The sequence below is a fragment of the Sceloporus undulatus genome, chromosome 5, assembly GCF_019175285.1.
Source record: "Sceloporus undulatus isolate JIND9_A2432 ecotype Alabama chromosome 5, SceUnd_v1.1, whole genome shotgun sequence".
Lineage (NCBI taxonomy): Eukaryota > Metazoa > Chordata > Lepidosauria > Squamata > Phrynosomatidae > Sceloporus > Sceloporus undulatus.
This window is the reverse complement of record NC_056526.1, coordinates 81,978,302-82,005,810: the sequence shown is the minus strand read 5'-3', so window position 1 is coordinate 82,005,810 and position 27,509 is coordinate 81,978,302. Positions and strand designations below refer to the sequence as shown.

At 38.9% G+C, this 27,509-nt stretch overlaps 1 protein-coding gene across 1 annotated transcript in view; it reads right to left on the bottom strand.

Moving 5' to 3' along the window:
• Positions 1-27,509, bottom strand: part of LRRK2 (leucine rich repeat kinase 2) — a 97,955-nt gene that overhangs the window by 22,573 nt on the left and 47,873 nt on the right. Inside the window, 20 exon segments of the mRNA XM_042469621.1 lie at positions 614-804; positions 2,245-2,345; positions 3,207-3,353; positions 4,231-4,422; positions 5,183-5,329; positions 6,257-6,411; positions 6,624-6,811; positions 7,658-7,746; positions 9,303-9,504; positions 11,473-11,691; positions 11,867-11,994; positions 13,396-13,625; positions 14,862-15,043; positions 16,733-16,919; positions 19,175-19,268; positions 19,683-19,831; positions 20,357-20,607; positions 24,864-25,081; positions 25,976-26,045; positions 27,259-27,377. Of these exon segments, the coding sequence (XP_042325555.1) occupies positions 614-804; positions 2,245-2,345; positions 3,207-3,353; positions 4,231-4,422; positions 5,183-5,329; positions 6,257-6,411; positions 6,624-6,811; positions 7,658-7,746; positions 9,303-9,504; positions 11,473-11,691; positions 11,867-11,994; positions 13,396-13,625; positions 14,862-15,043; positions 16,733-16,919; positions 19,175-19,268; positions 19,683-19,831; positions 20,357-20,607; positions 24,864-25,081; positions 25,976-26,045; positions 27,259-27,377 (3,259 nt within the window).

Sequence of the window (27,509 nt, the reverse complement as noted above, 5' to 3'; positions counted from 1 at the left end):
AAATTAAGATGTGCACTCCATATCCACCTTCTTTACAAAGTGAGCACAATCCCTCTTATAAATAAGGCTGTAATGGAAAAAGGATACACGGAATAGTTCTAGGTAAGCTACAGAGGTCTAGAGGCAGTTTTTTTAGCCACAGGATCTGTAGGCCTGCATCAGCTCCTTGAAACAAAATCAGAATTGGAAGATCACCTATAATATTATTTTTTAAAAAAAATCTGGATTTCTTTTGCTAAAATATGATACTGAGGAGACACTTTGTTCCAAGCTGTTGTAGGATTCTAGCATTCAGAATACAGTATTTAAAAGCCTGTAATATGTGATCTCTGAGAAAATTGCCAAGTAAACCCCATGATAGGTTCACCTTAGGATTGCCATAAATCAGAAATGACATCAAGGCACAAAAACAACCCAAAAACAAATATGTGACTTATAAACATTGCAAGACCCCTAGTGGGATACAAAAATACAAGCCAGGGACTCTCTAGTTAAAAGTGAGCATTAATTAAAAGACAGATAACTAAGACGTTTAAAATATGCCTTGAGATGGAAAACTTTTTTGTTTTTGTTTTGTTAAATGCACTGCAGCAAGCACTTCAAATTGTTTTACCTTAAGCCGTCAGCTACATGTAGAGCTATTCTGTGCTGGAGTGTTCTAGTTAGACTTGCATAGTCTTGTTGCAGTAATCGATCCAGAGATCCCTTTGGCGCTAATTCCATGACAAGCATCCGGGGGCGCACTGCTGCAGCCAGCAAGAACACCAAACTTGGATGATGAAGATGACAAAGCACTGCAAGTTCCTAAAGACAGTAAGTTCCAAGTGAAATGCATTGTCAATATTATTTATTTATTTATTTATTATCCTGCTCCCCCCACCCACAAAATGGGACACAAAATGGCTTACAAATGAAAAAACAATACAATTAAAAGCATACAAAAGTGAGTATTAAAATAGAATTAAACTAGCAGAGAATTAAAATGCATCATTAAAAACAGAATCTAATATATAAGATAAAAGTGCTTAAAACAGTACAAATTAATAGTTAAAATAGTAAAAGATTAAAACAGTAAAAATAAAACTATATTCAGACCCTTAAACCTTGAAATCCAGCACCACAGACCTTTAAAAGTACCAACCTCAAGAGTCTGTTAAGGCCTGGTGGCAGAAAGATATTTTTACTTGCTGCCAGAAGGACAGCAAGGACGAAGTCATTCTGGCCTGTTTGGGGAGGGAGTTCTAAAGTCTGGGAGCAGCTACCAAGAATGCTCTCTCCCTTGCTCCCACCAAATGGGACTGAGAAGCTAGTGGGGCAGAGAGGAAGTCCTCTCCAGATGACCTTAAAACCCTAATAGGCACATACAGGAGATACGGTCCTTCAAATAGCCTGGACCCAAGCAGTATAAGGCTTTATAGGTCAGAACCAGCACTTTGAATTGTGCCTAGACACGGACCGGTAGGCAGTGGAACTCTTGCAACAAGTGAGTTGTGTGCTCCCTGTAGCTAGACCCAGTTAACAGCCTGGCTGCAACTCTTTGGGCCAAATGAAGTTTCTCAGCATTTTTCAAAGGGGCTGCCTTTTCAAAAGAGGTTTTACCATAGCCTCCTTCAGGCATGTTGGGACCTTATCAAGTATCAAGGGAAGAAGGAAATCAAAGATAGAGTGGCCTCCATGGTGGATTACACTACCTAATTTTCTGGGTCTGATCAGGTATTTATGGACTTTTGAGATTTTTTTAAACAAATGCAATGCTCTTGGAGGCTTCCCGGAGTGGCAGCTTCCCTTTAGTGAGTGTTTTCCACCTGAAAAGAATCAGGAAAAATGTGGGAGCAGTGCTGCAAAAAGGAACTGAGGCCACATGAGGTTCACATTCCATACTTTCTGCACCCATACTTTCTGTATTATTATAACGCTGAAGTTTCCAAGGCATGCATAATTGTGGCTAAGCCTGTTTCTTTCAATAAAGGGCAAAAGGACTCCACAGGGTATCTACTGACCAAAACATTCCCAGCTACCATAATCACCTGGGTATCATGGAGAAATGCTGACTCTGCATCTTAAGTTGGAATTTACTTCATACCAAAACTGGATGATGTTTGGTAATTGACAGCCAGTCCTCATTACCTTCTAGATATTTAGAAAGGAAAGAAGATACAGAACCATGCGTCTTCTTTTAAACAACTGAGACCTTTGGCTTTGATGCATTTTTAAAATAGCTCACTAAAAAGCAGGGTATCTTACTTGTCTTAGAAGCCGAAGGGATGTGTGCTTATTAAAAATCTTTACAGCTACTTCTTCTCCACCATAAGAGGCACGGTATACAGATCCAAATCCACCATCACCTTTTTCAAAAGAAAATAGAGGGCAATGTTAGAAATTAACTGTGCATGAACAGTGAACCTTCCTGGGTGTGACAAGATTTGTTTTTCAAACATGCTGAACATTATTTCTATATATCCATAGTGAAAAAATTTGTAGAACAGTTGTGCTTAAAGCATTAGATATACCTTCCTCTGCTATGTTATGTACTAGTCAATGTACTACTGAACAAATTTGGGCTGACAGAATTAATCATTAGAATTAATTAAATAATTATAATTAAATTAATATTTTAGTCATCTCAAAATACAAGGGTTTATTAAGAATAAGGGTGCATTGGGTGTTTGCTGAAGATAGCATCGCTCTTATAAAACCATGGATCTTGATTCAAATAATATATAATTGCTTAAAAAAACATAGAAACCATCATTCTGGTGTGCAACACAAATGACTGAGGGCTGTAGCAATGATTCACTGCTTTCTGCCTCCTTGCATCAGTAGCATTATACATGCAGGGTATGAATACATATTTGTATATAAACCCTCATCTACAAGCACAAGATGCAGTTTAAAGCATCACACTAAAACAGTGGTCTGAACAGTAAAGCACTCAACATCTCTTTCAGTCACATGTGAACACAACTGGACCATAAAGAAACACAGCCATGCATGTAGAGAGAGCTGAAATTAATAAAATTTAAGCCATTATAACTGCGTTGGGTTGTGCTCTTAATCGATTCTGTATTATTGAAATGAATAAAATTTCTGCCTCCATTAAATATTTTAAGAATTTCATTTGCTTTAAAATAGAGGTAAAACTGTTCTTGCTACAACAGAGATAAAACTGTTCTCATGATAGGAAACTGAAAAAAAATAGTAGATACCTAAAAGGAATTCTGGAGTTTGGTCAAATTCTAATTCATCATTGTTCAACATGATGTTTCTAGGCAAGTCAGCCAGGATCAGGTCAGGAGCAATCTGAGCTATTGGAATGGTAGATTTTGGTTGATCTGGATTAACCAAGAGGTCACCTATGTGAATTAGGGGAGACAAACATGCAGAAATGCAATACATTGAATTAGCAGATAGAATAGCACCTCTCCAACATTTCAATCCTATTTTAATGCTCACTTTTGTATGTTTTAAACTGTATTCTTTTAAATTGTCCTTAAGTGCCATTTTGGGGGAGGGGGAGTGGGATATAAATAAATATAATAATAATCTGTTATTTGTACATGAGAACTTACACTATACTTAAAATGCAATATTGAATAAATGTATCTTAATAATAAATGTATTATGCTTCCTTAAAATGGTAAGTAGCACAATTTTTTTTAACCAGCTCAGAAGAAAGATACCAATCTATTGTCAAATGTTATGCGAACAGAAAATTTCTATATATATAATCCAAAACCATGCTTCCATCATTAAACTCTGGAATTTTTTTTGCAAGGTACAAGATCTTGACTTATGTATTGTATTATTTGTGTAATACCAACTCTGTTCCTTCTGCCAGCTGGAATATTTTCTGCTGAAGAAGGAAAATAGACAAGTACCACTGTACTGCAATGTGCTCAGAGTTGCAATACATACCATATTTCTATCTGCTGTTACATAAGATAATTCTGGAATTTACCAGCTGACCTGATGTTCTGTGTGGAAACAACTGTACTGCTTTCTGGTACATATAAGGATTTTCTCAAATGCATGGACAAAAACCACAGAAACTTAAGAACTGGCTTGCACATAAATTAGAAACAAGTAGCATTATGATAAGAGTGGCATAATTTACATATTTACTTTTATTAATATAAAGAACTAGGTGCAATAGGATGTTGATACTAACATATATACATTTCTATAGTGAAAAAAATTGTAGAAAAGTTGTGCTTAAAGCACTAGATATACCTTCCTCTGCTTTCTTAAGTAGATCATCAAGCAATATTTTCTGATGCTCTTCACCATCCTCAAAACTGTACAAAGCCCATTTTTTCAAGAGTGTTTCTCCTTCACCACATACATCAACATCTAGTAAGCCAGGAAACCATTCTTCCATAAGAGAATCTATGTGATCAACGACTTGCCCCAAGAGGATACAACCTGAAGAAAGCCAATAAAATGTTATTGGAACTGTGGTGTACTTGTAGTGATCTGCTAGCAGGCAAATGCATGCTAGAGTCTTTGTTAGCATCATGCCCAAATGATAACAGCTTTCTAGTAGCATAGAAAGTATTAAGATGTAATTAATAGGCTTAGCTTGGCAGTTCAAGGCCAAGAAAGGAACTAGGGCTAAGAGCAGATCAAGGGAGTAAACTTTCCATTTGGCAATTTACTTGTATAGTTCTCATAGCTTTTGTGACAGGAGATGGAGCTTTTCTGCTTCAATTTCCTTGATCACGTTTGTATTGTATAAACCTTGGAAATCCATCTTTCACAAGCCTTCTCCATGCATATGTTTGTGTGTGTGAACCCCAGCTCAGGAACCCAGTAAGTGACAGGCTGTCAAGTGTTGGTCACAGTAAGGTCTAGTTATAATTAGTTGCTTAGGGGCCTAATTCTACCACTTGCCATGGAAGTATGCTGAAATCCATCATCTTAAGGACCAGAATGCTTTAGACCAGGTATTGCATTATTTACCATCATAAACACTTAAACTTATAATAATCATGTGTTCCAATTTTTGGTACCAATCTTGGAGAGGCCTGGAATTACAGCCAATTTCGGTTCAGAACAGTGATAATCTTCAAACAGGAACATGCTACATGTCTGAAGAGCAATGGAAGAAAAAGGGAAAAAAAGCAAGCAAGCAAGCAAACAAGCAAACAAACAAACCATGGAATAGAATGTTTACAAGTTTAACCTTTCCTGCAAGAAGGCACAGTAATTTTTAGGAAACTGTTTGGATTGTTTTCAAAAATTGCAGATTCCACCAAACAGTAGGCTTCTGGTGACCAGTTCAGGTATATGCCTTGCCTCCAATACATCCTGTTAGGACGAAGAGCTCGTTCTAAAGAAAGAGGGAAAAGGAAAAAAACATCGTTTTGTAAGATTATTTTCCTGCTGTAACCGTTGTAACACACTATTAATTTTAATATTTATAAACAAACAAACATTACTTCTTTTAAAAATAAATTATGTCTGTCCTTCTCACATATGTGCTGCTACTTCTTGCTTTGCGAGACCCTAAAGCCAACAACTGCTAAATACTATGCTGAGGAATCAAGAGGCCCAAGACAAAGGCAGCTGATATGTGGGCAGTTTTCTTATAGCAGCTAACTTCAATATAGCAGAGCAATAATTCAGTATACAGAGCTGCTGCCCAATTAAATCTCTTGCTTCACTGAAAGTTGTTCAGTCTAAATTTCTCAGGTGTAATTTTTCTTTCCCACGCTTCATCCAAAATGCTTCTTTGTAATCAGAAGCAAGACTTCTTTCTGTAGTTTCACAGACTTGGATTAGAACATTTAATTACTGTCTCAAAGTGAATTCTATTTCATCTAGTTTGGTCCCTTTAGTTCTTAATGTTTCTCACAGGAGCACCTGGATGAAGGGAATAGCTAGAAAACACTGCCATTTTGTTGTTGTTTTGCCCCCCTGAACATGTTCTGCATGATACACCATGATGCAACACCATGAATATATAGGTTAAAAAAAAGGAAAGTCATGATACTTTCAGGGAGTTTTTCCTTTCTGGATAAACCTATTAATTAAATCAATCTACCTGTAATTCAGCCTTCCACTTTTCTTACTGCCTTCCACATGATCAAATATTGGCTATTCTAATAAGGAGTTATGTTGTTCATTATATAGTTTACACAAACTGAATATGGGCAGCACAGAAGGAAATGAAAAATCAAAGTTTGGCAGATACATCCAGGAACTTTTTTCCTTTCTGGATAACCCTAGTGTTAGAACCAAATAGAAATGAATGTACCTCTTCCAGAAAGCATATAAGGAGACACTTCAAGTAACCTGTTGATTAGCCTGGACCAGAATCCCATAGGAAAATAAGGCATCTCATACAGCCTAATGATGATTTCTGAGTTTTCACAGTGGGGCAATTCTATTACAGGCCGGTGATCTGATAAGCTGTAAGAAAAAAACAATTGCTTTTAATTTTCCTGAATTTACTTTTTCCAAAGCTGACAGCCAGAATCAGCAGCAGCCAGAATATACACAAATTATCTTCCTTAAATTTCCTCTGTAATGACAGGCTAGTGGACAACACTCAAACATTTACACGGAAAGCAAACTATATCTACACAACATTATTTTAACTAGGCTTTCAGGTCTTTGTTTACCTGCTTGGAACAAGGAGTTGGTCTTCTCCTAGTGGTAATGCAATCTGGAACTTTTCCAGGAGCTTGAAGTACTGTGACATGTAAATTTTAGGAAATTTGCTTTTCTTTAGCAGGAATTTTTCTACATCAGAGCGCTTTATGATTCCCTTTGGATACTTAGGGAAGCCTTCAACCTTCACTGTCAAGATCTATGAGAAAGAAACCAAGCTTGCAACAATGTTTATACCATTTGTTTGTGCTCAGTCTTAGGATGGAGTCAAACTTAACAAATATCCGAGCCCTCACAGAGCACATTGGCATCATCAAGATCATCCTAGAAGGACTGGGCTGGGGAACAACTGGGCCCAGCAAAGAAATGTTAGCATAGCTCTGACCCACATCAGAACTCAGCAGTACAGCCTTGTCAAATATATTGGTAGTGGTGTAATTAAGATGGTGACACCAGCAAGTCAGCCATGCAGACTTGGAGCTCTGCTAATGCTGCTGCTGGGTCACTATGATTGCTGCCAGCCCTAACTGGAAAAGAATCACTTGGCAGTAGTCATGAGTAAAGCCTTGGGGAGGTGGGCACTCCTAACCCTGTTGCTGCCGTTATTCAAATGATGCTGTCCCTGCCTCTGATGTATGCATATCATGTGTGAGGTAACACAAATAAGTACTATCACTGATATCTTGTGAGCTCACAGCTCTGCTCAGCACTGCCACTGATGAGGGAGGATGGTAGTCACAGCTCCACCAAAGAGAGACAGGTTTGGAAACTAGCACAGGAAGATGAAATTTAATAGGTGCCCAGCCCTTATGAGCTGCAAACCAAGACCCCACCTGTGCACATATAAGGATACACAGAGTTGTCTACTCCTCTCTCTTTGTTAAAAGAAAAATCTGTTGAGAAAAATAGGGTCTGAAACTAAAAGGTAAAATATTGATGTGAAGTCATACTTGGTCACAAAATGTGAGTTATATATCTAGTATAAACACAGAATGAGGGAACTGAAGTGAAAAGGTCTGAGTTCTAGAAAACATCTTAAACTTACTTGTGCCATGATTTTACAAAGCCACTTAGGGTCAACAAAATATAAGTCTCTCAGCTGAAGTGCTGGATCTTGAAAATGCAGCAGAACACCTAGGTGGAAATAGTTTACTTGATTTGTTTATTTTTATTTATTTCACTTCTTTGTTATCTTTCTCCCAAAAAGGGAACAAAGTGGCTCACAAGATAAAACATTATTAAAACATCACAATAATTTTTTAAAAAAACAATTAAAACCATCTAGTTAAAACAGTATAAAATACAAAAACATACAAAAGTTAAAAACATAACTAAAACACACACCCCTTATAAAAAACCGCCCTGTCCTGATTATATGTTAAAAAGCCTGCTTAAATAAAAATGTTTTTGCTTATCAGCAAAAAAAAAAACCTTAACATATAGTACACAAGAAAAATGGTGTGATTTGGTCATTACAGTGCAATCAAAGATTCTAAACTTATTTTAATATAATATTATTTTATAATATATAATGACTTTAACTGCTGTTAGCCAATCTGAAGTGTAATGCATCAAGTGGAACATACAGTGCTCCCTTGGGTTACGAAATTAATTCGTTCCGCCGCGGCGTTCGTAACCCGATGCATTTCGCAACCCGAAAAGGGCTTTCCGTTAGCGCTGGCAAGCCGCGCGTTTGAATTTCGCGCCGAAAAAAATTTCGTAACCCGAAAAAACCTTCGTATCCCGGAACAGTTTTTTCCAATCTAACTTTTTCGTATCCCGGAAATTTCGTAACGCGATCAATTCGTATCCCGGGGTACCACTGTATATGCTTCCTGGACATTTTTGTCCTCATCTCCCCAATTACTGCCACTGTTCTCTCTCATCACTACAGATGTTACCCCCCCCCCCCATTTCAGCACCATTATACATGGGACACCTTTCTTACATCTTGACACTGATACCAATATTGATAACAATATTCTGCCAAAATCCAGCAACATTGCATGTAGGCCTGAAACACATGAACCAAAAGTGCTGTCTTACAGATGATGCACGCCCCCAGATGGGCCCGAAGTCATGCCACAGCTGACTATGGCAGCCAAGGGTCGCTGGCAAAAGGAGTACAAAAGAAACGCTCCTTGCTAGTGCCCCATTCAGGACCGCAGCAGCATCCGGCCTCAGAACTGCAGCATCTGGTCGCCACAGTCCTGCACTGAACAGGTAGCAACCATTGCTGGAGCAGCCAGAGGCTGCTCCAAGCTGCCGGTGTGCTTGACCCCATAGTCTCCTTTTCCTCTTTACCTTCCCTTTCAGAAGGAAAGAAGTTGCTCTGCCTTCCAGAGCTTTATGGTACAAGAGGGTGCTCCAAAATCCTCTTCTTACAACTGGCATCACATTTGTTGGTTGAGGTAATGGTGCAGCCCTTGTTTGGCTATGGGGGGAGGGACAAGTGGGCTCCCACTCTGTAAATTTGACTACCCCTGCTGTAAGGCAACATATTTCCACAAATTCCCGCTGAGGAAGTTAAGGAAAGTGGTAGAACTTGGTTACATGTACCAAAGCAAGCAGCTGGTTCAATAGTATGTAATAGTATGCAACAGGGTTTTCTTCAGAACTAAGTATGAACCTGTGCTGTGAAACGTGATCATTAAAGGCACAGAATTGTATTCTTTGAAAATATATGTTACCTGATTCATTCAGAAAGTGAACAGCATGAGGAAGTTCATTTTCATCCAACTGCAGCTTGTTTTCTTGCACCAATTCAAATAATCGCTTCTGGTCAATCACAGGAAATTCAACTGGAACATTTGTACGTTCCTCTAAAATTCTCTTTTCAAGTTCCAAATAGCTGTCTGGAATTAACTGCCCGACAACTGGCTGGTCTCTGATCTGTACAACACATATTTTGTTCAGACTCTTTTGAAAATGTCTCAGGGAAAGATCGGACAGTAGGCTCAGAAAAATACATTCTTTCCCATAAAATCTGGAACAATTTACTTCCTTTTGTCTGAGCTCTGATACAACTTAGACAAGTTTTAAGCTGCAAAAATGTAACCACACATAAATTCATGATTAAATTTTACTGATCCATCAGACCACCTATGAAACACAATGTGTAATCTCAGAGGACTAGAAATGATCCTCACCAGGGTATTTTTGACAACTTACAATTGTTTACAGCTCCTACCTGTAAAATGAACCACTACTAACTGTCAAAAACTTTCCCAAGGATGTGTATGTGTGTGTGTGCTTGTGTCTGTACAGTGCGCCCGCGTCATACATATGCTGGGAGCTGTGCCAAAAAGGCTTCTCCTGTGCCCTGGAAGAAACAAAGGCTTCTCTTGTGCCTCACGGGAACGAGCCCCATTGTTTCTAATGGGGCTTGACTTTACGCAGTATTTCCCTTACACAACAGGGTCCGGAACAGATCCCCCGTGTAAGGGAAGGGGCAAGTGTATATGGCATTGCTCCAAGAACATGAAAGCTAGACACTTCAAACTTGGCATAAATATTAAAGTGGCCCTGAGGTTGTGTGGGTTTTGGTGTTGTTTTGTTTTTTAAATGGGTTAATAAATGCTTGTTGTTGTGTGCCTTCAGGTTGTTTCCGACTTATAACAACTCTAAAGCATCCCCATCATGGCAAGATTTGTTCAGAAGAAGTTGGCCGTTGCCTTCCCCTGAGGCTGAGAGCATGTGACTTGCCCCAGGTCACTCAGTAGACTTTATGGGTGGGAATTGACCCCTGGTCCCCAGAGTCAAAATCCAGTGTTCAAACCATTACATCATGCTTGGTATCTTTACTTAATTTAAATTGGTAGCCTGCATTACTAGGTTTCGGCACTAGGTGCCATATCTTCTCTAAACAGGAGTGAAATCTGGAGACTTGCTTGAGCAAACCTCCTCTCCCCAAACCTTCTAAGTACAATACTGTATATACTCATGTACAAGTCCATCTCATGTATAAGTCGAGGGAAGGTTTTAGGACCAAAATCATGGATTTTAATATGACCTGTGGATAAGTGAAGGGTAAAATTTAAAACACTCTACTCTGCCCGTCTTTTGCAATGCCTGGATGGGAAAAATGGGAGCTACGGTGGCTCTTTGAGACTCTTTTGCTTCAGCAGAGAACCAACCTCTGTATTAAGGCAGGGAAGTGCCAAAAAGCCATCCCCGTCACTGCCATTTTCAGTCCCAGGCACTGCACTGCAGACTGCCTATGCAGGGAAAATAGGGCATCCAACAGCTGTTAAGGAAACCCGAACACCATGCAAACACACACACACGCGCTCTCTCTCTTACACTCTCTTTCCCTCAGCAGCATTTTCCAAACTCACTGTCCAGGCAGTAGAGTGGGGTGTCCGGAGGCACTTCTTTTAGGACATTTCTGGGCAGTATTACCATATTGACCCATATATAAGTTGACCCTGCATTTTGGAGTCAAATTTAGGCATAATTTTTTTTACCAAAATGAGTATATACAGTACTTTTCTCTACAGAGAATAAACAGAACATGCACTGGTAAGGGGTGAGGGAAATAGCTGAAGGAAAAGCTGAATGAGTATCAGGATGTAGGAAGAAAAAACAACATCAAGAAAACATAAAATGTGGATGGGAGAGGGAAAAGAGAAAAAGCATAGGGTAGGAGAGTACACCAGAAGTGGGGACCCATGGGAACTTGGCACTCCTGCTTCCGTTTTAAATTTTGTATACCTTCATTCATTTTATATTCAATTGTATATGTTCTACTGACTGCAAGACATCTTGATTACTATTCTTGGGACAAAAGTTGGATACACAGTAAATCAAATAAATAAATTACACAGATTTGTATAGATATATTTAAATGACTTGTCTTACTTTGAAATTGAGACTCTCCTTTATGATGGTTTTTCGAAGTTTGGCCATGGCGTCAGACTCTTCTGTAGCATTCACAAAGTGATAATCTTGGATTGTTGGAAAGCCCCTCTGATTCATCAGTTCTTTGGTAATTTTACTGACACATGCTTTACGATGTTTCTCATTAGAGACGTCTAAATGAGTACCAATGAGAATCACAGGTGATGATGATGCTCGGGCCTGCAAAGCATCAATAATGACAGTTTTCAGTTTGGAGTCTTATTTGGTACTCATCATGGTTTTGGTGGAAACGAGCTAATGTGGTCATTATCCTCACTCACAAAACCCTGTGAGATCACAGAATGACTAACATTGTAGTACAATATCAATATTTCAAGATCTGTGAGTATGTTACCTTGATATTAAACAGCCATGGCTTCATAGCATCCACTTCAGCCTCTCCTTTGCTAAGATCATAAACAGCAAGGTATAGAGCCCTCTGGGTCATAAAGTGAGGATGAGCACTGTAGAATTCCTCCTGACCTAAATAATGACAAATTGTTGCTGTAGTTGTTGTTATTGTTATTATTATTAATATTATTATGCATTCTCTCTCTCTCTCTCTCTCTCTCTCTTTTCGAGGCAAAGAAAACCACAATCAAGAATCAGTCATTATTACACTGATAATTTCTATAATCTCCGATTCTTTATATACACACCTAGTTAAAATCTTTTTAGGATGGAAGAAAAAATAAGACACAAAGTTGGAGAATTAACTTCTTTGCAAAAGTCCTCCCACCCTCCTTCCTTCCCATTCTCACACAAAGCAAACTCCAATCTTTTGAGCAATATTTCTAAAAATAACTTGAACCATGTTTCTCTTAGTCTTACGTAGCCACTTATTGTTCTCTTAATTCTTTAGCCATCAACAAAGATAAGTCTAAGGTGATAGTATTTAGGAAAAAGTGTAAAAAATACAACTGGTTCCTGGAAGGCAAACAGACTGAGCAAGTCAATTCGTATTTGTATCTAGGGCTACATTTCTCAAATACAGGGAAATGGACAAACCACTTTGGAAGAAATAAACAGAGAGCTATTGTGAATTCTGGTGTGCTCTATAAGCAGATTAGTTACAACCATCCTTCCAGTGTATCCCCTATCCTAAAAGTTTATAAAGCCAAAATATTGCCCATTTTATCTTATGGTGCAGAAGTATGGGGCTACTTGAAAGCTCCACTTTTGGAGCAGGCACAGAGTTGCTTCTTAAGGAGGATCCTTGGAACTGACAAGAACACTCCAGCCCAAGCAGTGAGGGCAGAACTTGGGATCTATTCAATACAAGGCCATGCATGGATAAAAGCTTTTAAATACTGGCTAAAGATCTCCAAAGTGGATTCTAGAAGATTCCCCAAACTCTGCCTAGAAGAACAGTTAGTTATTGGGCGCTTGTATATATACACCCACTCTTTGGAACCTGGCAATTATTTGAGTTAGTAGTCCTTTATTCATGATTACTGAGACAAAGCATCTCATCAACCAAGATTACCAATGTCTTTTCATTATATGTGGTCAAATCTCTCCTTGGTTTTCATATTTTCCAAATGTTCTAAGCCTCTTCTATGTTAGTTTGAATCAACATGATTTACTGTAACTAAGCTCAACTAACCACCAGCCCTGCTTATTCAGATTCTGAGATTGCGTAAAACCTGTGCATTAGCATAAGCATGAACTATGTCAGTAGTTAGTAACCTACACCAAATCTAAGGAAATAACAGTGCCATTTTGGTATGTGCCTAGAGAATCTTTAATACATGACATATACAAGAGTGGGCTTGAAAGTGGGATGCACAGAGCTAATGAGAAAGTGGCTACAATCCCATGTCTTCAGCATGAATAAATATGTCTAGTCTTGGCCTCAAGTCAAGGGTAAATATGAGGAAATACCTGCAAAGTCCCAGACATTTAATACAAGATCTTTCTTTACTTTGCCTTTCACTGGAACTTTCCAGTCATTCACATCAATTCCAATTGTAGCATTCTGAACACCCAGGTCTGGACGCTTGCATTTCATTAGCTGTTGTAACAATGTAGTTTTACCACTACCAGTATTTCCAACAATCATGAGCTTCATCCGGTTATAAGGGACAGCTTTCTTTAAGCGCTGTTGAAGAAACCTTGAATGAAGGGGGAAAGCCCTTGTAAGAAAACCATTATTCAAAAAACAAAAACTTTGTATTAAAAAGGTGTTTCAAGAAGAAGCTTTTTTCCTCCCACCCAGACATTCAAAAAGGCCAGAAGACATGCTATGGCAGAGAGAGAAGAGGTGGTCAGTGCTTCTTTTAGGTTCTTTCAGGATGGACTAAGCTCTTGCCTCTTCTATTCTACTCGAAGAAGCAGATGGTTCCTATTTCGATAAAAATTGAGGTACAGTACTTACATTGACCAGTGGATAAGTTGGCCCAAGTCTTTTGGGTTGATTTTTGGGCTAAAATTTCTAGACTTATACATGACTTTATACAATAGGTGGGACGCGGTAGCTTAGTGGTTAAGATGCTATCGAAAGATCAGAAGGTTGGCATTTTGAGGCCCAAGTGCTGCCTGATGGGGTGAGCTCCTGTCACTAGCTTTAGCAGTTAGAAAGCATGCAAATGCAAGTAGATAAATAGATACAACTTCAGTGGGTAACAGTGTTCGGTGCAGTCATGCTGGCCACAAGACCACCAGAGCAGTCCTCAGACAATGTTGTCTTTTTGGTTTAGTAATGGAAATGAGCATCACCCTTACAGTCAGTTATGACTAGACATTCATGTCAAGGGACTACCTTTATCTTATTATACAATAGTCAGGAAAATCCAATAAAAGTAAGTTTAAGTAGCTGGAAGCCTGAATGGAAGTATTTCACACTGCAACATTTTGAGGCAGAGTCCTATCTTGTTATGTACTTACCATTTCTTAATCCACCTATCTTTAACCATCTGTTAAGTAATTTTCAATTACAAATAATGTGATAGGTATACCCTTGGTATCGATCTCGCACCTTTAAACCAGGGGCAAATAACTGTAGCTTTCCAGGTGTTATTTGATCTTGAGCTTATCATGGCCTTAGACAGTATAGCCAATAGTCAGCACAATAAGAGTCACGAGGTTTTCCATCCGTGTTAAACACTCCCTGTCACAGCCATGCACACACATATACAGTGGACCCTCAGTAGCAACAGGGAGGGGGGGTTCCAGGACACCCCCCCCATCGATACCAAAATGCATGGATGCTCAAGTCCTATTATATACAATGGTGTCCCTCATATAAAACAACAGAATCAAGCTTTGCTTTTTGGAATTTCTTGTTACTATGGTTGATTGAATCCATGGATAAGGAGGGCCGACGGTATAATAACTGACATGAAACAAACCTTATAATATCCCTTGCTTTCCATCCAACATGTTTGAAGTCCAAATTAAGTTGTAACCCTTCCAAAGGCAGGTCCCATATTTTGGACAACTTTCCCATTTCGTCAGGAAAACATCTTAACTCAGGATTGTGACTGACATCAAAAGATGTTAAGTTATCAAGGAACCCAATTTGAGGGGGAATCTGAAGAGAACAAAAGTAAAGCATTTTACAAATAATTTTATGTTATTGTGAAAAATAAATCTATGCAGAAGTAAAATATATCAACCATATAATGAAGACAAACAAACCAAGACAAGCATAATAAGCCACTCTCTTTTTATTTTAATTACTCTTCTCTGTTTTTGCAGTGTGGAGATTTATATTCTGTAAAACAAAAACCCACACACAAACACAATTTCCACAGGATTCCTTCAGTGAAGCTATTTAATAATGTCAATACAATACTTTAAAAAAAAAAAACAACAACCCATGATCTTTTCAGTATCAATGCAAACCTCAACCTATTTTTGGCTCTGTAAAGCTAACAGGTACAGTGAGTCCTTGGTATCCACTGAAATTTGGTTCCAGGACTTCCTGTCAATACCAAAACCTATGGATGCTCAAGTTCCATTAAATATAATGGCATAGTAAAATGGTTTCCCCTGTATAAAAGGGCAAAATCAAGATTTACTTTTTGGAATTTATATAAATTTTAAATATTTTCAAGCCATACATAATTGAAATATGTGGATACAGAATCCATGGATATGAAGAGCTATGTAGTTTGGCAAGAGGTTAAAATGGTGTCCTGTTTCTCCTTGAACACCACTCTGACTATCGTGGGCCTAGTCACTCTTCCTATATTTACCTCTGGAAGGAATTGTGCATGCAAACGAATATGAACATGGAAATATGAATAACCTTCCTGCTTGCTTCTATGGAACTAACCAGTTGCTTAATAGCTGGAGTGGGTGGGCAACTTTGGAAGGTGAAGGGGGCCACATTAGTCCCTGCAAGAGACCATGGGGGGCCACACCTCTCACAAAACAAAAATGCCCCCTAAATACCCTCTACACAGTATAGGAATACTTTTACTATATATTTGGGATCTCCTGGACAGTTTTGGATCAACAGAGGCCTTTTAAACAACAGGAAGTGAACAGAAGTTATTTCCTGTTTGCTTTCTTTTTCTTTTTTTAAGGCCTTTCCTGGGCATAAACTGGCCAAGTGAAGCTTCAAAATGTGGCAGAAATTCACCAGTTGTCTTGAATATTTTGGGCCAAAAACATTTTTTCCTTTTTTAAAAAGGGCCACCAGGGAGTTAGGAGGGCCTCCAAATGTGGCAGAAATGGCCCCCACACCTTCTAAATTACATCTAGGAGCATTCAAAATAATTTTTTTTTACTTCTACAGAAACTGGCCTGGAAGCTACACGCAGCTCACAGGCATACTTTGATCACTCCTAATATAAAAGATCTGATGTTGAAGAGCTTGAATAATTTTGACAAGAAACCATCATTACAAAAGATCATAACCCAAAATCCAACTATGATAGACCAAGCCCCATCACTGACATGAGAAGTTCTTTCAGAGGATCCAGGTAATATCCTTCCTCACATACACCTCTCGATTCTAAATATTTACCCCAGATGGCTGGGAAAGTTTTTAGAATTGACTTTTGGGTGATGCAGAAGGATGGGAAGAGCAAGTCCTATTGAGGATGCCCAAAGGCTGCAAGGGAAAATGGAATTTTCAATGGATGTACACAGCAGAATCCAAGCCATAAGACATAACTAGGCCTTATGGAGAATATTTTTTTCTAACTATACTGCAGTGAAGTAGCAATAACACCCCTAAGTACCACCAAACTGAGTTAACATTGTCCATCACCTCTTTTAACTTGTTGTTAGACAGGTGTAGCTTCTCAAGTCGAGACCATGACAAAGGTTTTTCATTAAAGTCTAGGATGCTTATTTCATTGTGGTTCAGTAGCAGCTCTCTTAAATTAGAAGATTTCCAGTGCACAGGCCCAGGTAAACTTACAATGTTATTGCTACTTAAATCCACTGAGCGTAAACTAAAGGAGAGGGAAGAGGAACATGAATATAATTGCTATATAATGATAAAAAATTGAACAGTTAAAATGTAAGAATTTATTTAAAAGATCATACAAAAAGAATGCATGGGAGGATAATCAAACTTTGAAATACTTTTACAGTGATTGGCATCAGTGAAAAGTCTAAAACAAGAGAGCGAGAGAAAGGAAAAGCAGCAGTAGTTTTATGTCACTATAAAGCAGGGATGGGTAAAGCAGAGCATATGGGTCTGGAAAAGGGGGTAACTGCACTATTTTTTGCCTTCTCTTGGTTATTTTAGAACCACAAGAGGCTGTCCTTTCCTGTGATAAATATGGACTAAGGGGTCATAAACATGAGGAAATTGCCCCCATCCACAGGGGTTCTGGGAGGGGGCATTTGGAAATGGAAAAAATTGATTTTTTTTCCAGGAGTGTGGTGGAGATGGTAGTCCTCCAAGGTTCCTTAGGGGACTAATGCGGTTTTCAGCTCTTCAGTGGATGCCCATCTCTGCTTTAAGACTAAACTTTCAATTTTAACATTTTTGGCATAAGTTTCGATAGACTGGACCACATGGCTATCTTCTGGGATATTATTAAAAATAGCTAAACCATTAAAGGGAGTCAGCGATGAGACACCAAACTCCAAATCTGTTATGACTATTTCAAAATAAAGAAATAGCATTTAAAATGCATGTTCAATCCAGAACAGATTTATTTTACACATGGCCCAAAAGACATCTATTTATTTCTGTACTAACAAAGAATGTCTTGTAGTGGTGATGTGTGATTTCACATAGTTTTTGACTTATGTAACTCTAAGGCAACCCTCTTAAAGGGTTTTCTTGTCCAGATTTCTTCAGAGGAGGTTTTGCCACTGTGTTCTCCTCAGGCTGAAAGAGAGAGTGTGCGTTTTGCCCAAATTCACACACTGGGTTTCCATTATTATTATCATCATTATTATTTACATCCCTCCCTTTCCCAAAACTGGGACTCAGAGTGGCTTACAAGATTAAAACAGTACAATTAAAAACATAGAAAAATGTTATATTAAAACAGAATTAAATTATTAAAATATTAAAACAGATTTCATAAAAAATAATAAACTGTAGTTAAAAAGATAAAAGTGTTTAAAATATATTTAAAAGGATACAACACCCAGCCCGTTCTTTAAAACCCTTCTGTTTAAATGGCTGTCTGAACAGGGAGGTCTTAGCCTGCCAGAGGAAGGCCAACAAAGAGGAGGCCATTCTGGTCTCCCTGGGAAGGGAGTTCCAGAGTCTAGGGGCAGCCACCGAGAAGGCCCCCTCTCATGATGGGGGATGGGACAGTCTCTCTGTTCTCTCTACGTACTAATCCAACAATCAAATCATTACACTACCCTGTCTCTGATTCATGCATTACAGCACTTATTAAGATAGATGAAATAGTATTGCTCTGATGCTGCTCATACAGAGATTAGCAAAAAATATACTTTTCAACATTTTCAAAATTTAGTACAAGGCATAGCTGTTACATCTGTTGGAGACCCAGCTACAAACAAACAAATAAAAAAAGCACCTGCACAGTTTTGAAGCAACATGTAATTCTTTGAAGACTGGTAGCAGTATTTCCAGAATCTAAGGGCCTGAACAGACTGGCCAAATGAAGCGGCCTCTGGCCTCTTTGGAGGCATGCTGTTTAACTGACTAAAGAGGCAGGAAGCAATGCTGAAGCCGCATTCTGATCCTTAGGACTGGAGCAAAAAGGAGCCAGGATAGTTTGACTCCTGGTGGCACTGGTCTACCCCTGCCTCCATGGCCCACGGCCCACTTTGGGAACGGGCTGTATGGACAGTGGGATTCCAACCCACTTCTGGCTGGAGCTGACTTGGGCCACTCTTTCATGCCTGCCTGTTCCATCTCTAAGTTGTCCAGGTGTCTAATGCATGCGTGATGTAGATAATCATGAGTCAGAACATAAATTGGAGGACATCCTAAAAAAGCTTTTCCCCTTAAGTACCAACACAGCATGATCCCAGTCACAACAGCAAGACTTAGAGAAGTCCCAAGACAGTTATTCAAGTATATGGGACTGGAGGAAGACAGAAATTTGTTGTAGCTACGACAGGGAAGAGAGGGAAGCCTCATCTTTTTTCCTACAGGCATTCTGTTGGTTATTTGGTTACGGTGATTTTCACTATTCAGTACAAGAACCGGGGAGATTTGCATAAACTTTCCAAATGGATATTACAGATACATAGATATATGGTAACTTACTGTGGGAGAAGAAGAATTGCTTCTGGAATATTAGAAAACTTATTCTGTGACAATTTTAATGTAGTTATGTTAGATGGCAAGTCAGAAATGGTATCTAAAAATAAAAAAGAATGCAGTTATTTTACTGGTTTACAAAATGACTGAACAATAGACAATGTGGGAAGGTAGTTATCAAATATGTATGTTCCTGTAACATAGGGCTTTTCTAAATGGTGAATTAGCTTGCACTTTGTTCACAGCTTTTTTCTATCCTACATAAGCTGGATTTGGAGGTGATGGGTAAGAAATAGCTACCCTTTTCTATGGTGGGGTATGAAGTTAGAGGAGGAACTCTAAAATATTTGCTATACATTAATGTCATACTGATTAATGCAGGGAGTGCTTCCTCCCTTAGCCAATTCCACCTGGACTTGAAATGGCTAGGGAGGCAATAGGCAAATGTATAGACAAATTGACTTTCAAGATGGAGATTGATCAAAAAATTGTCCTACAAATGGTGCATACTCACCAAGTAAATTCATCCCAGCATTGAGTGTCTCCAGTTTCAAGCACTCCTTCAGAAAATTCTCAACCAAGAACGATATAGTATTCTTGCTGATATTTAAAATTTTCAGTTCTTTCAAGCGTATGGGTGAGCACACTCCTGAAAGTTTGTTACTAGGAGAAAACAAGAGAAATACAAGTGGAATATACAGTATGCTAAAAATGGAAAGGATGCTAACAACTATCAGGCAATGATATGTGTAATAAATGCCACTGTGCACAAACTTTTAGTATGTGATAATTCTTCTATGAACAACCCATAGGCCACTTTTTTATTACCAGTCACTAGGAGAAAATCACAAACCAGAATCTAACACTCTTGTATTTCCTATCTTGGCAGCCAATACATGATGGGAGAACAGAAGTAATGTTAATACTGGAATTTGGCCTACTAAGAGGAAAAGTAGCACCATGCTTATACAGAGGAATAGAGCAAAAGAAAGTGACTGCTGCCCGCCCCCAAAAGGGCACATGGAAGTGCAAGCTGCAGAACATAAAAAAAAAAAAATTATAATATGGTTTGGGGTTAAGTGTGATCATAAGCTACATTTTTGAGACAGGGTTTCCCTATCTTGCAGTTTACTTTTGTAGCAACTCCCTTGAGAAACCTGTATCCAAACCACTATGTACTCTTCTTACCCTTCTAATACAAGGTGCTCCAGTTTTTCTGCAACTTCAGCAAGAAATTCAGGGATGCATGACAATTGGTTGTAGGATAAATTCAGTAGTTTCAGAGTTGCACAGATGATCTTTGAATCCAGAGTTAATGATGGGCCAATGTCATTGCGTGAAACATCAAGGTGTGCTATACAAGGCATTTTCAAAAGGTAAGGAGGGAAAGTGGTAAAATGATTGCTGTGCAGATCTAGGTAACTCAAGCATTTCAATGTCTGAAAGAAAAACACAGATTTTCTATTTTATTTTAAAGTAAGCACGCTAAATAATTTATGATATAGCAAACAGACAATATGATACAAGTACAAACAGATAATGAGGCTGATCTTGTACAGTGGGAATGGCACACATTCTTAGAACTTTTTTGTTCTTGAATGATATATTTCTCCAATTAAATTAATTAACAAGTATTATAGATGCTATGGGGGCACAGCTGTACAAGTATAATGAGCACTGACTGGATAGCACCCTTAACTTTCACCAGCTGAACGTAGCAGCTTTGTTGTTGTTAACTTCGCTCGAGGTGGCCCTGATTCATGGAAACCCTATGGTTGAGACATCTCCAAGCCCCCCTATCCTTATCTGGTCTACTTAAGTGTTGTAGATTCACTTCATTTGTCAATCATTTTTTCATCTCCTTAATGCAACTCTTCTGTGTATTGCCTCTAGCATCTTTTTCCCCCTTGATCTTGCAGCATGTTTTTCTTGTCTTGGAACATTCCGGTCCTTGGTCTGAATTTGAGTTCTCAGATTTTATGGAAGAGCTCTTTCATTCTTCCTTTTTTTGTTGCTGTCTTCTATTTCTCTACATTGGTCATTATACAGTGCACCTGCATTATACCTATACACTGTGTGTGTGTGTAATATTTGGATTTTGGACTACCTGTTTTTGTTACCAAAAATGATAGGGTACAGAAAGGGCACCCACAAATTAATAATTTTACAAGGCAATTTAATATTAGCTAATTATACCTGTGGTACCATGCAGCCTGGGATCACGGCCATTTTTTTTTCCAAGTCCAAATCACACAAAACTCCAGAGGCAGGTCCAAATTAGTTTTAGTTTATTAAGGGAATGAACAACATATATACAACACATACATTCACATAAGCACACAAGCTCTAAGAAATCAAAGGTGTGAGTGGTGAATAAATTTTGAGGCTTTGGCTAATGGCAATGCTCACCAAAGCTGGAGCTTGCTTCCAATTGTTGGAGATCACAAACAGAAATGGGCTGAATAGCTACTTCAAAACAGGGGGTGCGGTTAGCCATTTGAAGGGAATCTAGAGGCAGACTAGCAGCATGGATATCTGCAGGCAGACTAGACCCAAAGAACCAGATGCTAGATGCCAACCTTCATACAGTAAAACCATTTTGATGGCAGAAATCAAAAACTTGGAATAATTAACCAAGCCAAATGGTTTTGCCAGGAAGGAATGTTAGATGGACACTGCACTGCAGTTGATGTGTCCATGACTATTTGGACAAAAGATTGAAGGCTTCAGCAAATGTTCTCAAACCAAGAGCTGAGAGTTGTGAATTTCTGGAGAGAAGTGTTATTTCTTAAGAGAAATGGCAAACCCACATCTTGGTAAAGATCTTTACTATGACCTCATTTCCTTTTGCCAACCTCACCATCAATTCCTCTGTTGATCAAAGGGATTGCCATACACACTCAACTGTAATGTGTAAGTCGAGGTCAGGTTTTGGAGCCAAAATTATGGATTTTGCCATGACTCGTGGATAGGTCAAGGCTAAAACTTGGAGGCTCCATCAGTGTATGTATGTGTGCGTATGGCAAGAGATACTCTCATTGAGCCTTTTCTACATCGTTTCAGCTTTCGTTTCTTAAACAAATGGCAATATCAATCACCCAGGATACTTTCTGCTTGGCTCTTTCTTGCTAAACCCCTCTCCACACTGCATAGGGAAATCTGAAAGAGCTGCTATCACATTTTCATAGTGACCTGTAAATAAGTCAACCTGGGATTTAGCAGTCAATTTTTGGGAATAAATTTTTAGATGAGTATATACAGTATGCTGATGTCTTTGGGTGATTAATTGTGATGTGCCTCCATATCATTCTCTGGCTGACTCCAACTGGTCTGGGGGTCAGCTGTCTGTTTTGGAGCAATCCTAGGTTATTCAGAGGCCACCCTTCATCAGAGACCCTTTTTGATATGAATTTATACTGAATATATCTTAGGACACCAATATGGACTAACATGAGTATACGTAAATAAGAAGGTATCTTGGAGATGGGACACAAATCTAAAACCAAAATTAATGTGTACTTTCTATACACCTTATACACAATCCTGAAGGTAATTGTAATAATTGTAATAAAATGTATTCGGTCTTTGACCAGTATAAAAACAAAACCACACAAACAGCGTATCAGTATCACAGTAACAGGTTAAAATATAAACTAATAGTAGACTATACATGTACAATAAATTTATACAATATTTTTAATACTTTTAATATTGCATGAAACAAATTTGTGTAAATTGAACTATCAGCCACCCACATGTGCAATTTTAAATTTTGGAATATTTCGGATTTCAGAGTTCCAGGTAAGGGAGACTCAACCTGTAAAATGTTTTCTCACAATAAAATCCAGTCCCACAAATAGCCTGAATTTTTCTGGAGCAAAAACAGAAGGAGAGTTATTGCCTCTCTTAAGTGCTTCAATACTGATGTATATTCGGGGAGGGGGGATTCTGTTATTACTTGTTTCTTCCAAAAAAATAATAATAGTGAAATTCTACTATTTCAGTGTAATACTTGATTTTGCAATCTGCACCAAAGTTAACAATTTCTGTTAAAGTTAATGCCAAGCTAGCCAGAAGACGAAGTGTACAGATAAATTCTGAGGATCCAACTGAACAACCTAAGCAATTTCTCAAAAGGAACACTGAATAAAAGTATTTTTCAATTGTTCTTTCATGTGTAAAAGAAGAGGCAATACAAGAGTAATGTAATATCCACTTTATGTCTTCAAAATAAGGAACAAGAAATGAATCTCAGTTGCTTCTTAGCAAGATCTTTGACCATGTCTTTCTTGCAAAATGAAAAAAGAAGCTTATGAAATTTCTGCCATGCAAGAGATTGCTTATGATATTGCAACGGTACTTTATATGTATTGGCAAAATTAAAGAGTTATGCTATATGATTATTTCAAGCAGTTTGTCCAAATGAATTCAAATGGTATAACTGGTTAATATTCCACCATATTGTTCTCACAATAACCCTGTGAGGTAGGTTAGGTTGAGAAAAAGTAGCTAGGTCAACTATTGAATTTCATTTATCAGTCGGAATCTGATCATCTCCCCGCTCCAGAACAAGCCCAAGAAAAACCCACAAAATTCAGGTATTTTCATGAATGTGATCAATCACCTCTCATTTATTAATGGATTGATTCTACAGTGATATAAAATCAAAATTAAACTTTCTTCTCATTGCACACACTTGGCTCATTTAGAAAAGATGGCACAGCCACCATTTATTAGCTTACGCTAGGCAGTCCAGGGCCTTTTTTCTAGTTTTGGGGCCCTCTAGGGGCAGCATCAAGCTCTTCAAATACAACTGGAACTTACTAGAATAGATCTGCACAACTTAGCAGCAGGTAGGGTCCAAAATTATAAGAGACTGACTTTTTTGGGCCCCAGATAGATTGGGGGATGAAGGTGCCCTCGGAGCCCTGTGCTACAGCTGCCTCGCAGGAGTCAGAGGGCATGGGGGCTGAAATGGTGCCCTTCAAGTCCTGTGTGGTGTTAGCTGCCTCACGGGACTCAAAGGGCATGGGGGGGCAGCGGTTTGGCTGGCTGGGGAGGGGAAGGCAGTCCCCCCCCCATACCAGTTGACATCAACAGTCATGATACCACTACTCCACAGTCCAGTTTTGTCCCAAGGACAGGACAGGGCTGGGGAAGAGGAGGATGGGTGCCCGTTCACCCCAAGCCCCCTCCACAGCCTGGCTTTCTCCTGAAGAGATGGTTGGGCTGGGGAGGAGAAAAGGCAAACGGAAAACCGTTCAGATGGGTGCCCATTCGCCCCCAAGCCTCCTCCACAGCCCAGCTTTCTCCTGAGGAGATGGCTGGGCTGGGGAGAAAGAAGACAGACAAACAGATGCCCGTCTTCCACTTCCCAAGCCCTCAAGAGAAAGCTGGGGTGTGGAGGAGGCTTGGCGGTGAGCTTAAGCATTTTGGGGCTACCAGGAATGCTTTGGCAGACCACATGTTGTACAGGCCTGTACTAGGAAGTCGCACCTAGTTTTAAAAAGTTTTTTTTTTAGAAAAAAGTTTTTAAAAAATACGTATTTTATTTTGGTGGGTAAAAAAATGTGTGACAGCCTGACTTCTTGTACAGAAGAATCACACCCCTAAGGGCACGATTCTCTCGAGGATTTTGCTAGAGATTTTTCTCCCCTCTAAGAAGATCTTTGGTCCCATGCTAATGTAGACTCACCTCACACAGTTGTTCTGGAATGCTTGAAAGGGCATTTTGATGAAGCTCTAATTTCTCCAGATGTTCCAGATGAGTAGTTAAGCATGAGCTTTGACTAATGCCATCAATGTTCTCCAACTCATTAGATGAAAGGTCTAGTGACTTAATATATTCCTTGTCAGAGATTGATGAAGAGAAACTGTCTGAATGCTTTATCTTTGGCTGGAATTTCGATATGCCTTCAAGTGTAAAAAAAAAAAAATGAAGAGGCATTCACCTTTATTAGGAAAAACATGAACTTTGTGGATTTCATTGATTGGTTACGAGTTGTGCCAAATATTGACTTTTTGATGGATTGGTGATTGATTGATCAAACAGCCTAGCAGCTGAAAATCCTGGCAATAAGGATCTACCATAGACTTAAATATTTCTGAGTGAGATCAAAAGGAAAGGATGGTATTTTTATATAAAAATGTACACTCAAAATACATTTCTGTATTTTACACTCTTCTTCCACCTGTGGGGTAAGGAAGACAGAGTGTTTGTCAGTGATAGGGCACATTTTGTGCATAAATGGTCTCAGGTTCAAATACTCACACATTCACCAAAAAGGATTTCAGTATTGGAGAAAAATACTCAGAAATCTTGGTGGGATTATAGCTAAATGAACTAAACATCTTGTCAGATTGTGTACACATTTCCAATCTGTTTTCCAGCTTTAATTGGCCCAAGATACAACTATCGTAATGTTGCTCAGCAGCTATGGGCAGACCTACAGATGGTTTTGCTAATGGGAATATCACTATCTAACTAATCAGGAACAAATTTTGCCCTAGAACAGATTCCTTGCTGTTACTTCTCAACAACTGTGCAACACAGCTTAGCTGTGAGAATCACCAGAGGCATTTTGCATCAGAAATACTTAGGTGTTAAATATGTAGATTATGCTATGCTCAGACATGCAGAAGAAATTCAATTCAGTGGCCACACACATTAAAATAAAAGAAACATTGTTTGGTTTTTAATTACATACAGAGATATTTTTATTTCTCTATGAACACAGTTTAACTGCACACAGAAGTATATATAATCATTAATTTCAATTTTAAAACCTTCTGTACATTTTCACTTACTATGTGATTCTTCTGAAGACATCATTTTTTTCCTCTGACTTCTTAATGGTTCGTAATGTGACCCAGCTCCCTGGACGATGCCAAGAAATTATAGTTATGAGCATATGAATGAATTTATGAACTGTATATGATGCAAACATACAGTATTTCCATTGCAATATCAGAACAATGTGATAGGAGAAACATTGTTATTTGCTAAACATGCACTCCACTAGTTAAACTAGGTACAGAGAGCATCCAAAGTTATAATGTTGAGAATCAAGACAACACCATTCCAAATATTTTAGACTTAACATGGATTTGTGTTAACAATAGGCCTAAATACCCTAAAGGCACAAGATCCAGTTTGATCTTGGAAGTGAAGCAGGTTCAGCCCTGGGTAGTAGTTGGATGGGAGACTGCCAATGAATACCAGGTGCTGTAGGCTACATTTCTGATTCAGAAACTAACAAAATCACCTGAGTATTCCTTACCTAAAGAAACCCTATGAAATTAAAGGGCTAGTAGCCTGACAGGCAACTTGAGGCACATACATGTACACATAGGGTTAACAATAAAATCCAGGGTTTTCAGAACACTGATCTGGGAGATCTGTGCGATGTGGATTGGTGAAGGGGAAGATAAAGTACAGTGGGCCCTCGCCTTACGCGGGGATCCATTCTGGATCCCGCTGCATAAGGCAAATTCCGCCTATGCTCAAGCCCCATTATAAACAATGGGGCTCGTGCACGGCGGCGCGGGGCGCACAATGGGAGCACGCACCCATTCAACTGAATGGGACACGCCACCCCTTCCGCCCCGCGGGTTGAGCGCTTATGCTCAAGCCGCGTAAGGCGCGCACGCGTATGACGCGGGCGTGCTGTATACCATCCCAAGTATTTTGAGAGTTCACAAATAAGGGTTAACATTAAAATGTTAGTACACTAATGTGTGAGCCTTCTGTGTGGCATGGACTTAACTGGAGGAAAGAGGAAGAGAGAGGAGGGGTGAATGATACTTTAACAATCTAAGGGTTGGTAAGCCACTTTAAGTCCCAGATATGGGAAAACACTAAAATATAAATCAGTATATTAACATATTTGGCATACCGATATGAGAGGCCTTTGCATGGAGTGGCCTAAAGTGGAGAGGAAGAGGTGTGGGGAGAAGAGATGATGTTAGCTTGATTAATCAATGAACAGCTTGATTCAATGATATCAACAAATCTTCCAGGCCTCTCTGTCTGGAATAACAGAGATATACCCTTAATGTTATTTATATTGATTTAAAACTACTAGTCTTACAATAGAGTTGCAGTGTCTTGGAAGAGTAGGGGAATACTTCTGCAGAGTTATGTCCTTGTGAAGATCTGCAGTTGCCACAGAGTTGGATTTCCTCTTCACAAGATATGAACTTTCACTTCCTGTAGCAAAAGGATGATTACACAGGATTAAAAGAAAGTCTGAACAATAGACTTCAGATATCAAAGAGCAGTCTATGTACCTAGAAAGTTATCAGCACAAAACTTTGGCTTGGTGTTCATTATTTCAGCTAC